This window comes from Phyllostomus discolor, chromosome 7 (assembly GCF_004126475.2).
Source record: "Phyllostomus discolor isolate MPI-MPIP mPhyDis1 chromosome 7, mPhyDis1.pri.v3, whole genome shotgun sequence".
NCBI lineage: Eukaryota > Metazoa > Chordata > Mammalia > Chiroptera > Phyllostomidae > Phyllostomus > Phyllostomus discolor.
In genome coordinates this window covers 28,138,903-28,151,431 of record NC_040909.2, presented here as the reverse complement: position 1 = coordinate 28,151,431, position 12,529 = coordinate 28,138,903, and the positions used below count along the sequence as shown (strand labels likewise).

Genomic DNA, 12,529 nt, shown 5'->3' with positions numbered 1-12,529 from the left:
GTAGTAAGGGATGTTTTTAGAGGCAATTTCAAATATCTACAGTCAATGAAAACATGCATGGCCCAGAGAATTTTTAAAAGTTAGAAAGACCAGAATAATGTATTAGGTTTTGAAATGTCCACGAGTCAGCATGATTCGTACTCTTCCAGAGGCTTTCTGCAGGTGGATACAAGGGGCCTGCGCTTTCTGCAGGGAAACCCCGGTGAAGGAGAGTGAGGTATGCTTAAGCTCCTCATTATACACAAGGATTCTGAGTTATGTTGAACATTTGTTCCACATTTGCCCCAAGGTAATTCAGAAATGAAATACTCCCTATGTAGATAATATAGAATAAACTATATACGAAGGTGCTTCTGAACTAAGGAGAAAATAAAGATTGGAGAGAAAGGACTGTTGTTTCTGAGTCACTCACCTGAGGTCCTTTGTACCCCTGGCCTCCACTCTCTCCTCTCCTGCCGGGAGCTCCGGGTAGCCCCTGTGTGGTAACAGAAGAAACACAGTGCAAGGAAGTCAATGAGAACTTGCTTTCTTCAAGTGTGCTGTTGAAATACCCCATGTTAAGGCATGGAAAAGCAATGGTCTAACCCTTCGCACAGCCTTTTACCTCTCAGGTGAAGCATTACTTTAAAAGGAATTAAGGAGACAGCCAGCCTCAGGAGTACGGATTTTACTGAGGGCCTCCCAGCTCCAGTATAAAACCTTCATCCCTCTGAGAGGCAGACATGGGGAAGACACTGAAGAGGGGAACTAAACCCACAGAAGAAGGAAGTGAGACACGAATGATGGTCAAATGGCTCCTTTCATGGGGCAGGTTCCCTGGCCCAAAGTGCTTTCAATGTGTCAAATAGAAAGCAAAGTTATTTCAGGTTAGCACAAAAGGACATTGTAATAGAGACCCCATCAGAGGAATGAAGGCACATTTTCTGCCATAGTTACCATCCAATGCATGGTTCTCACACTGGTCTGTCAGAAAGAAAACCAGAGGTGCTGGTAATGTTTCTCACTATGAAAGCACCAGCTATAAAATGGCCCTGGCTGCCCCATGCAAATGGTGGTTGGAGCCAGTGGGCTAGCTGTGGCTCCCTGCCTAAGTATCAGAGGACCCTGGAGTAGCCGAGGGAGTGTCACCCCTCTCCTCACAAGGCCTGGGAAGGGATCTACACTGGTCCCATGGTTATTTAGAGGATCTGCTACCTGATGGCTTGGTTCAGGGACCGCAGAACCACACAAGAGAATCCCAAATTCCAGTTTAGCATTAATAATCTGGAACTTTCTAGAAGAAAAAATGAACTCTTGGGAAGGGCTTAGAATAGACCCATCTACACAGGCCCTTCCAGACAAGTTCTGGCTTCAAGTGGACTCCATACGGTGACTAAATACCTCCATGTTACAAAGCCATTCTCTCGGAATGATCCTAGCACCTTTCTGACATGGAAGAAACACAGACTCAGATGCCCCTTTAACTAATGACATGACTCAGAAAAAATACAAATGGCTCACATAAAGCACGGTCACCCCCTGCGGAGCTAGCTTTACGTGAGCTGAATAACAGCTTCCAGTTCCCAATGTGCTTTCATGAGAGTTAGACTGCAGGACCTCAGTTAAGGAAAACCAATTTGTTGATCCTCATATTGGTTACTAATAGAATACTAGGGTCTTAACAATTCAATATTACTAACGCACAGACAGAACACCAGGTGGGCACAAGAACCCGCCTGGGCTCTTGTGGCAGTTCACTGCCAACGTGGGAGTCGCTTAGATGGAGCAAACCCCCCACCACGATGGGAAATGGAGAACTCCAGGGACACGTACCGTGGGGGCAGAGTACAGATTTCTTAGTCATTTCTTTGTATACAGAACGACTTGCCATCTTCCCGTCAGAACAGCTCAGCATTATTTGTCAACATTTATGAAATATTCCAACACACCTGTGGGCCTTGTAATCCTTCAGCTCCCTGTGTACCTTCAAGCCCAGCGTCGCCCGGCTGCCCCTGATGAATGAGAGTTTTCAGTGTAAAGGTTTTCTCCACACAGTTCCCATATAGAACTTCTCTTTATAGTACCTAGTACTACAGTACACAAAGGTTGTTTCCTATTCTAGGAAAGAATTTTACTCCACTGCAGTGCATTCCCAGGGCATGTAAAAAGCCCTCTCATGCAACGCATTTGGGATTGTGTGGATCCTCTTTGCTGCGAAGTGTCTGTGAAGAAGGCAAAGCCTACATCACACCCATCCTGTTCCTGGCAGTCGAACCCATCCCCCTCCCTGTTCCCTGCCAGTGGGGATCACGTCCAATGCTTGAGCTTCCTACAACATCTTTGTCAAATGCTTGCCCATTGCCAGTGCATTTGCATGTGAGAATCTCTTTGGCCTCAACTACCAGACAGAAGAGGAAACAGAAGACACTCACCGGGGGACCATAGTGCCCCCTTTGACCTTCTCTTCCCTGGAAGAGAAGAACCAAAGTGTTAGTGTATAGGCGCCAGGGGGGAGGTTCCTTACAGGCAAATCAGCCTGTCTCATTCTGATAGACACATAAGTAACAAGCAGCTCAAAGTCGTGGCTTCCTTCGGACACTTCCCAAAGATGAGATTTCACATGAGGCACTTAATTATGAATTAACATTCAGGGGGACTGAATGCAAACTAACAATCATCATTGACCCAGCTTTAGTCTGACAACCTCTGATGATCATCCAGGAGGCTGTTTGGAGAATCAAACCATCCTGAAGAACCTGTCTTCTCCGTTTCCTCTCTGGCAAATCCCACAGAGTGCTGTCTGCTAATCAGAGGCTTCCTGTGTGAGAACAACTCATGCCACGCCCATCTCTCCGTCTTGTGCCCCTGATTGTCTCGTGGGGGAGAATAAAAAAGTTGTTAGATACAGTGCTTCCTGTGGAATTCTACAAGGAGGAAATGGCTGATGGGGTTTGTTCAATCATATTGTCATCCAAACGACACCTCCAGGTTCATCTGAGAAAAGCTGGGCTGATCTCTGAAGCTGAAATCAGTCTGCATTTACCCAGAAGCGATTTCACATTGCTGGCTCAGGCTCTCCACCTAGTGGCTGTCCTTGCCACACCATCTCCTTTCCAGAAGGTAGACAAGCTGGGAGGAGATGCAGGCCCCAGCTCCCAACTTCTTTTTTCCTGAGCAGCAATAATAAGGGCCACGGCCTCACCTCCCCACCTACCACCCCTGCCTCTCTGAGAGAGCCATGGGACATCTCAGCTACCAATTTACTTCCTGTTGTGATAAACAACTATGATTACATCAGGTACAAAACAATATTTTTTAAAATTCTTTCATTCATTCATTCATTCATAAAGGTAGCCATGGAAATTGTCATTTCAAAGGGCTGACTACCTTCTGAAGTTCCTTAGAATAAACTACCTGACCAAATATCACCTCCACCAGGGTGGCTGATGATTAGAATTCCTCTGTTGAGGTTGTGTCCCTTAATTCAGGTACTCTGTTTTGTTTTGTTTTTGTATTCATTCAAGTTCCATTCTTTTATTGTTATTCTATTACAGTTGTCCTAATTTTTCCCCTTTGTCCTCCTCTGCCCAGTCCACCACTCCCACTCCCAACTCTCACAGTCAATCTCCACACCGTTGTCCATGTCCGTGGGTCATTCACACATGTTCTTTGTCTAGCCCCTTCCCCTTCTTTCCACCACTATCCCCCGCCTCCTCCCCTCCAGGCCATCACTTATTTCTGTGCCTCTGGTTCTATTTTGGTACTGTTTGCTTTTAACATGAAAATACACTTTGGGAGAAGTTCCCCATTGTTGTCAGCTGTTTGTACCTAGATGTGACTGACTAATAGAGCTCTTGGAGCATGAAAGCAAAGAAGAAACGGTAAAGAAAGGTTGAGGCCACTGTTTGCGTGATGTCATAATTCTGCCCCCATTAAAAAGGAAGGACTAAATAGAATTTGCTCTGTGCTCAGACAGTGTTGCCCAATGGTGAGGGGCATGTCTCTAGGAGTCAGGCAGTCTTGAACTCAACCCTGCCCATTATAGCCTTTGTGGCACAGAGCATTTGCACAATCAACTTTTGTCAGGGTGGCTAGGAGCCCAGACTGTGGAGAAAAGAGGTTACAAGGAGGAGATAGATGGGTGGGGAAGTAGATGAAGATGGGGGAGGGAGGCAGAGAACTTCCTGTCCTTGGAGCAACTGAGAGCAGTGATTCCCAGCCTTTCTTGTCTCCTGGCATGCATAAACTAATTACTAACGTTCTGCAGAATACCAAAAATAAAGGGTCTGGCACAAGTAACACCCCTCTTTCATTACAAAATCATAAGCACGTGATTCTGTACATAATATATTCAAGCACATCATATGACATTTTAGGTGAAATGTTCAAATTAAAACTATAAATTATTACACCCATATCATTACCCTACCAATCACAATCAAGCAGGAATTACTTCTACCGTGCCCTGTATATTATATATTTTGCCCATCTGACAAAATATAGGTATAATTTTGACTGACTTCACAAAAAAAATAATAATAGCAGTTACCTACCCTTTTTGCTCCAAAGTGCCTTTTTATAACATCAGATGCCTATATCTGTATATAAGGATTTCTGGTACCAAAAGTTAACCAATCAGATGCAACCTTATTATGCAATGTGACCCGTAAGATGTGACTCTACTATATGACCTATATATTTATGGTACAAGACAGGGCACTCACACAAGATGGCTACTGTTGTGTTGGCTGTTGTCATTTTTTAATTTGACAATGTAAGGCAAAATAGGTCAGTGCCCCTAACTAAATAGTCAGGCATTGCATATTTTAAAAGCTCTTGCAGCACACCAGTTGAAAATTGCTGACTTAGAGTAACTGGCTGGTGCATCCAAGTTGTAACCCCCTGCCCCAGCCCTAGCATCTCTTTTTAAAAAGTAATCTGTAATAGTGTCAACAATAAAAATAAAGTTAAATTTTAAAATAAAAAATAAATATAGCCTTGAAAACAATGCCTGCTAGTGATCATTATAAGTTTATTTGAAACTCAAAGTATTTTCTCTTAAACTAACAAAAATATATTATTAGCTTTACGATTTATAGCATTTGGCTCATCTCACTGCTCTCTTGCTTCTTCTGGTTAATTTAATTCTCTTGTGTGTAAAAGAGGGCAAAGTCCCAAAGAATTTTACTAGAAGCACTGGGAAGACTGAACCATCCTACCGTAGCTCATTCCCCTTAAGAACTATGACTCAAGATAAACAAAGGCAAGAGAAAATTAAAACACATTTATCCACTATCTACCCCAGAGAGAAAGACAATCAGTCACAGCCTTCTAAGTGATAAGAAGATTCCAAGATTGTAACAGAAAAGAAAGCCAAGCATTTTCCATTCCCTCTTGAACAAAATTCAGGGCTACCTCTAGGATGTTGTACATTTTTCTCTTTTTATGATCTCCATGCTGAGCATGTGATAAAGGGGTATAAATATCACCTCTAACTTTGGTAGACCACAAACAGAAAAGTGATTTCTTGGTTGTTCTTTAGGAAGAAAGGAAAATCTAGCATCATTGTTTCAGGCTTGATATCACATGAGGAGCTGCTATCCAGTTACACTAGGATCTTGAGTTTGCCGCTAATTGTCAGTGGTCGGGTTCCTTTGGGAAGAATTTATCTGTGTTTCTCCTTTCCCCTTGTCACATATGAAGAGCATCTACCCAGTCTGGACTATTCTTATATAAGCTCAAACATGCTAAGCTACTAGAGGAAGGCTTTCGTGTTAAACTCATTGACTCTCTTCAAAGACATTCAAAAGCTTTTGCAAAGCAGAAAAGGACAAGCAAATTGTATCACAGTGATTCTCAAACAGGGGTGATGTTGCCCTCCCCCTACACTCCCCCATCTCCCACTGACATTTGGCAATATCTGCAGACATTCTTGGATGTCATAACCGGGGGGAGGAGGTGCTACTGGCATCTAGTGGGTGAAGACCAGGGGTGCTGTAAAATATTCTTTCATGTACAGGATAGCTCCTCATAACAAATTATCTGGCCCCAAATGTCAATAGTACCATGTATCAGCCCTGGATCAGCTGATTCTGCAGCAACAAATATTCTGAATGCCTCTGTGGCATCTTCAGGAGGTAAGGAGGGAAAATAAATGTCCACAAAAATACTCACCCTGCTTCCTCTGGAACTAGGGCTGCCCTGTGTCCCTTTCCGTCCAGTTCTACCCTAGAAACACAACATTTTCCCAAGATCGTAAAGCAAAAGATTCTAAATAAATCACAAAGGCATTAGCATCAAAACCTCAAGCACTATTAAAACAGCAGCACTAAAGGGTCATACTAGAATCTTTCTGCCTATTAACAATATTGGGTATATATCCATTCAAGAGGAAAATGGTATAGCAGCATGCATGGCAACTCCCAGTTTCCCTATATATCACCTGCCAGAATCATAAAAATTTTGCACATAGAGGTGTAACCTACTACAGACATAAAGCCCTTTTCAATATGAACTTAAGGGTGTTTGCTCAATTTAGGTGGATTACATATTTTACTACATAACTAATTTAGACTTTATGAAAGCCTCAGCTCAGTAACAGAATTAAACAACTCGTATGTAAAGCGGATCCAATTACTTGTCTTCCTTGTTCTCCTTCGGAGCCCTTCGGTCCTTTGATGTTATTGTTTTGTCCGGGATTACCCTAGAGGAAGATTTAAAAAGTATTTCAGAATAAAAAAAAATATCAGATTTCTTTTTTTGTAAATCGGTACAATTTTCAAGTGCTAAGGTAACTTGGATTGAGTGATAAGGGTTGTGAGAAAATCCTCCATATTTGAAACTCGTAGATTTTTGAAAAAATGAAAGTAACAGTTCTCCAAGTTTGAAGGGTCTTGGTGATGAATGATGAATCACAGAGTGCCTGCCGAAGCCATGGTGATTATCTTTCTCTGGGTTGGCAGCTTCACTGATGCACTTGTCCAAACCCGCCTGTGCTACTTCCTCAATCATGCAGTAAGATTCCCCTGTAGTCACATCTACAAGAAGGGAAGCTGCAGGATTGGAAGCCCAACAAGCAAAACTACTGGAATTTCCCCTCCAAATGAACTTGAAAGTCACACCACAAGAATGAATAAGATGGAACTTCAGTTTTCAGTTCTGAATTTTGTACGTAATCAGCCCAAATCAGATGCAAATTTTTTCCGAACAAATAAGCCTCGGTCAATCTACCTCCCCCACTCTCAAGACAAGTCTTTGCCTGAAAATTAGCAGGAGACACAAGGGAAAGAAAAAAAAAACGAGCAACAAGAAGTTCAGAGCCAGCTAGACTCTAGTAACTTACAGGGTCCCCTGGGAAGCCCTTCGCCCCGTATTCCCCAGGGGGGCCTCTGGAACCTGGGCTGCCCTGAGAAAATAAAACGAGTTTCTGAGTAAGCTTGTAGGAGGGTTTTATAACGATATTAAAATGTCAAGTGTTGTGTGTGTTTGGAGGGGAGGAAAACAATCAGATAAAATGATCCACATTCTTTTATCCCAGCCAGGTTCCCTCAGATTTCGCAAGCAGAACTAAGCCTAGTTTTAGGCCAATGGCTGGAATGATCCATAGCGAGGCTGAGAAATGGGAAACATTCTCATAGTGTAGCACAGTGATGTCCAACAGAACTTTTGGCAGTGACGGAGATGTTCTTGATCTGCACTGTCCAGTATGGTAGCTGCTAGTCATATGCAGGAAATGTGGCTAGTGCAACCAAAGGGCAGCATTTATCACTTTAATTCATTTGAACTTAATACTCACATATTGCTACTGGGTACTGTATTTGATCTGACTGGGGACTGTGTCTAGCAACTTCTGGCACCTATAATTAAACTACCAGCTGGAAACCTCTACAGAGATGTTCCATTCTTACCTCAAACTCATTTTTTTTTTCCAACTGAACTTGCCCATGCCAGCATCTTTACAGGCATTTGGATGGACTCCTAATTTCCTTCTCTTCTAGTCACCTAGACCTGGAGCTCCTATCTCCCAAAGCCAGAACTAGGATGAAGTAAGCAAGTCACCTCTGGTGCAAAATCTAGCAAAACACATACTCTGTGCATAATGAGGGCTTCCCTAAATTTTGCACACGAGGTGCAAAGGGCATGGCAGAACTCCAGTCCGGGTTCTGCCATGCCCTTAATGTGTCCTGTTTCTGTTCTTACTGCCATTGCTTTCCTTGAAGGCTTCCTCGCTTCTCACCTTGGTTCTTACAGCTTCCCCTCTCATCTTTGCCTTGCTTCTATATCATCTCCAACACATTCTCTACACTACTGCCGAGTAATATTTCTAACTTGCAAATCAATTGTGATCCCTTGCTTAAAATCTTTCAAAGGCTCCCTATTCCCTAATGGTTAAAAGCTCAGCTCATCCGCATGGCTTACCAATGCCTTCCTGGTCTCTTCCCACCACTTCTGAAACCTGACCTCCCCCTACCTTTACTCCAATACTCCCACCAGGCAGAACAACTATAGTGTCTCCAAGCCTCTTTGTCTTTGTTTATGTGGTTCCCTCTATCTGCAGTGCCATTCCTTCATGTCTTGCTAATTCCTGTTCATCTTCAGCTCAGGGACCATTTCTTCCAGGGAGATTTCCTGAACTCCTTCCCTGCCTGCTGAGTTAGGACCATTCTCTGGACTCCCATGTAGATGTCTGCAATATGGTCCCACTCCCATTCTGTGTTGCCGTTAGCTGTTGATGTGTCCGTCTCCCCGGCTACACGGTAGAAGCCTTGAGGACAAGGACAGTGTGGTTCATTTCTGATTCTCTGGTGTACAACTCAATGCCTGGAACACGCCAGGTATTCAAAACTATTTAATAAATAATATTATCAGAACATAAAAGCAGAGCTGCTTGGAACCAAGTAAGCACGTATTAATGAGTACTACTGAAATGGACTTAAAATTAAAAAATGTTTCACTATGATTTGCTGTACCAAGGCCACCAAAATAATTTTGTTTCTTTCTCTTGTCCTTTTTTTTTCTCATGCAATAAAGACAACATGAAAGCTGCTGATGGGTGAAAGCATTCCTTTTCAGACTTCTGAAAAACATGCCTGTAGAGGATTCTTACATGCCTTGACATTTTTAGCTGGAAATTCTTGAAAATTACAGTCACCCACTTGCTCCAAACTGGGTGCAGCACCTATTCAGTGTTAATAGGCTCTCCTTATGTAGTTAAGTCAGCTGTCAGCTTTATCCCTAATAACCACTGACACACAACAGTGGAGACTGTCTCTGTCACCAAGTTCTCCTGCTCTGATATATTGAAAAGTGTTACCTGAGATCCTGGATCACCTTTTTCTCCCTTTTTCCCAGGCAACCCATGAAAGCCCTAAAGGAAAACAAAATTCGCATTACAAAAAAATATCAGCCACATGCTGATTTTCCGGTCCTTGAAGAAAAATGGCTTACCTCTTCCCCATCGAGTCCATCAATGCCATCTTCTCCCTCTTCTCCCTGAGAGACAACCATAGGCAGCAATCAGGGAAAGAGGTCTCTGCCTCATGCTTACTGGAAACTCATTCCACAAGGACATGCAATTTGAGAAGAAACTACAGTACCTTATTTCCAGGAATTCCTCTGACTCCCTGCAAAAGAGTAAACATTTCTCAATGACATGTCAGAGACAGACTGTGCATCCTGGTCTGTTGGAGCAGGAAGGGGCTGCCTCCCTCAAGACAGTGATTGTGTATATCTTTAGTGGCTTTTGGCTCTACAACCACAAAAAGGTTATAGATAGAATATAATTAATGCTCAAAACTACTTGAGATGAGTAATTAAAATAATCTGAAGATGATCAAACTAACATGTACTTGGAGAAAGAAGAAGAGTGGGGGAAATGAAGACAGAAAACGAGGGAGGGAAGGAATGAAGGACAGAGGGCGAGGGCGTTGTGGAGAATTTAAAATAACATTTCCAACAGAGTCTTACCTTTTGACCCAACTGCCCTGGACATCCTGTAATCCCTTTATCTCCTGGGAGTCCGATTTCTCCTCGAGTTCCCTAAAAGGAGGCACCCAAACAGGTATCCCAGGTGACTTTTTTGCCAAAAGCTGCCAGCAGTTTACTTCTTGAGAGTGAAGCTCAAGCACATGGGCACTCTGAGCTTTAGACAAACAAATCCTCCCACAGTTCATTCATTTAGCTCTGTTGTGCCCCTCTAGTCAAACATTCTCCCTGTCAACCTCGGAGCTTCCTTTCAGATCCAAGATCATGCCAAGGTGCAGGGTGAGCTCAGCTACTTCACAGCCTCATCACATAGCACAGCCAAGGGTTCGGAAGCCGCCCCACTTGCCAGCCGCATTCCAAACACTCTGGTAAGACATCTGGCCCTGACCTCTTGTCTAAGGCCTCAGTGCTGCCCTGGAAAAGTCAGCATGGCTATGGTACAGAAGCAGGTCCATGCTGGGGAACTGGGGCTGATAAAAGCAGTTGATGGGAAGTGACACTACTCTAATCCAGTGCTCACCAGAGGCGCACCAGATTAAAGATCCCCAGAGTCTGACCAGCCACACAGGAAGAACACTCAGCGTATGCATCTTCCCCCAATCCTGCTTCTCCCAGGAAATACTTAAATACACATAAGGCTAGAGTACAACGAATCTCAAGAAGAACACTGTTGTTCTCCTTGGGAGCAGAACCCCTGACTGTCTCTTTCTCCATGGAGTCCCTTATGCCTGGTTCAAACCTGGGCACAGAGCAGTTGCTAAACGTTTACTCTATGGATAAATAACTTTAAGCAATGAACTTAATTCTCTCCTTCCTGGTAGGTGAGAAGAGAAATGATTTTACTTTCCCATTTTGCTTTCTGTATTCTGAGGAGTACTCCCAGAAAAGTAGGCCTGGCCTGTGGCCACAGGTTGCTGAGAAGTGCTTACACACTCTGGCTTCCCATTGACTGGACTCTCGGCCAGCTATGGGCTCACAGCCAGGCAGCAGCAGGACACGAGTCCCCACACCCAAGTCCCTCCACGCTAGCAGGGTGGGCTCCAAGACCTCTCTGCAGGTACAGCGTGGGTGGCTTACAGCACTCCCCTAAGTGCTCGTTTTGTAAACTACAGTCTTAGAGGACTTTCTACATGTTTACAGATGAGGAGACGGAAGGTCAAGAAGTTCAGTTTCTAGCTATGGTTTCACATCTAGGTCAGCCCTGGACTGTTTGATCAGGAGACTGTGCTTTTAATCATAACTTGCTTCCCAGATGAGGAGCTGGCCTTTAGTCTAAGGGGACAGAGAGGCAGGCTGGATGCTTTCTGAACTTTGCCCACCCTCATTGGAGCCACCCATGTGGTTTCAGTTCCTCCAAATCCATTTCCAACATTTGATGAGTCAAATGAGAATTCTGGTTTTAGGGTCAAAAACTGAGATATTAAAACCTTTGTGAACCACGCCACCATGGTCCCACACTTTGGAGTGCTCTGCCTGCTTCCCTTTCCATGTACTGAGCACTGGGTCAGGATAGAGAGGGGCATACCTGGCCCCCTGCCACTGATACAAGTGTGCCAGGAAACAGGTAGATAAGCTTGCTCCCTCCCCTTCCCCGCAAATAGGTTTAGCAAGTGCCTTATGAATCAGACAAGGAAAAAGGAAGAGAAAAGCAACCACTCATTTTCCCCCCAAAATATATAAACAAAACACAACCGCCTCTCCTATAAGAAAATAAAGCTCTCTATAAAAAACACAATCAGTAAGTGTGTGTATGTGTGTGGGGGGAGGGGGTGAGTCACAAAAACTTACAGGGTCTCCGTCCTCTCCCCTGTGTCCTCTGGTGCCTTTCAGACCCCGAAAACCCTGGGAGGAAAGAAAAAATAAATAAATTTTAGCCATCTTCCATCCATTCAAACTTGCAAAATCATTGGGCATTTTAAGTAAGTCCTTCCCTCCACCTTGGTTATAGTCTTTGCAGGTGTGACTGTGAGTTTGGGGAGAGTCTGGCAACCTCTGCAGATGGCTTCAGTCCTCGCACCCATCCCTGCAGGCCTCTGCAAAAGGCGGCCCTCCGGATACCTGCAGGAGACTGGCCTTGGGAATCCTCCTTGCAACTCGGAGTGTCAGGCCCGGTCCTGTGACTTGGAGATTTGCTCCAAGGACAACGGTGGCCACCACAACTCTTTTAGCAGGCCAATCAATAACATGTCCACACAGACCATTTTATTTTCTTCTGCTCTTTTAAGAGCTCAAGGAAGAATAAGCACTTCTCCCAACAACGAGGTTACCTGTGTTTAAATGGTGACCGTCTCTCTCTCTCTCTCTCTCTCTCTCTCTGCCACATGTGGCTTAACTGCCTCACGGCTTATGTGTGGCAGGGATTTCAGATGAGGTTTTCTTTCCTCCTCTAACACAGGCCCTACCTAGCTGTCTGCTCAGTATACAGAAGGAGCTGTGCTCTTGGAATATAACTCTAATTCTGACCTGAGCAAAGTAATGAGAGAGGAAACTGTGCTAAACAAAATATCGTAACTCAATAAAATGTCCAAGATAAATTACCATTGCACAAGTGTGGACAGTCTGGGCT

At 44.0% G+C, this 12,529-nt stretch overlaps 1 protein-coding gene across 1 annotated transcript in view; it reads right to left on the bottom strand.

The window, feature by feature from the left end:
* The window catches only part of COL6A5 (collagen type VI alpha 5 chain), a 110,344-nt gene that overhangs the window by 48,534 nt on the left and 49,281 nt on the right, over window positions 1-12,529 (bottom strand). Inside the window, exons 14-24 of the mRNA XM_036030635.1 lie at window positions 11,752-11,805; window positions 9,946-10,017; window positions 9,576-9,602; window positions 9,427-9,471; window positions 9,293-9,346; window positions 7,322-7,384; window positions 6,617-6,682; window positions 6,154-6,207; window positions 2,412-2,447; window positions 1,929-1,991; window positions 413-475 (exon numbers count right to left, since the gene is read on the bottom strand). Coding sequence (XP_035886528.1) covers window positions 413-475; window positions 1,929-1,991; window positions 2,412-2,447; window positions 6,154-6,207; window positions 6,617-6,682; window positions 7,322-7,384; window positions 9,293-9,346; window positions 9,427-9,471; window positions 9,576-9,602; window positions 9,946-10,017; window positions 11,752-11,805 — 597 coding nt within the window. The remainder of the gene's footprint in view (window positions 1-412; window positions 476-1,928; window positions 1,992-2,411; window positions 2,448-6,153; window positions 6,208-6,616; window positions 6,683-7,321; window positions 7,385-9,292; window positions 9,347-9,426; window positions 9,472-9,575; window positions 9,603-9,945; window positions 10,018-11,751; window positions 11,806-12,529) is intronic.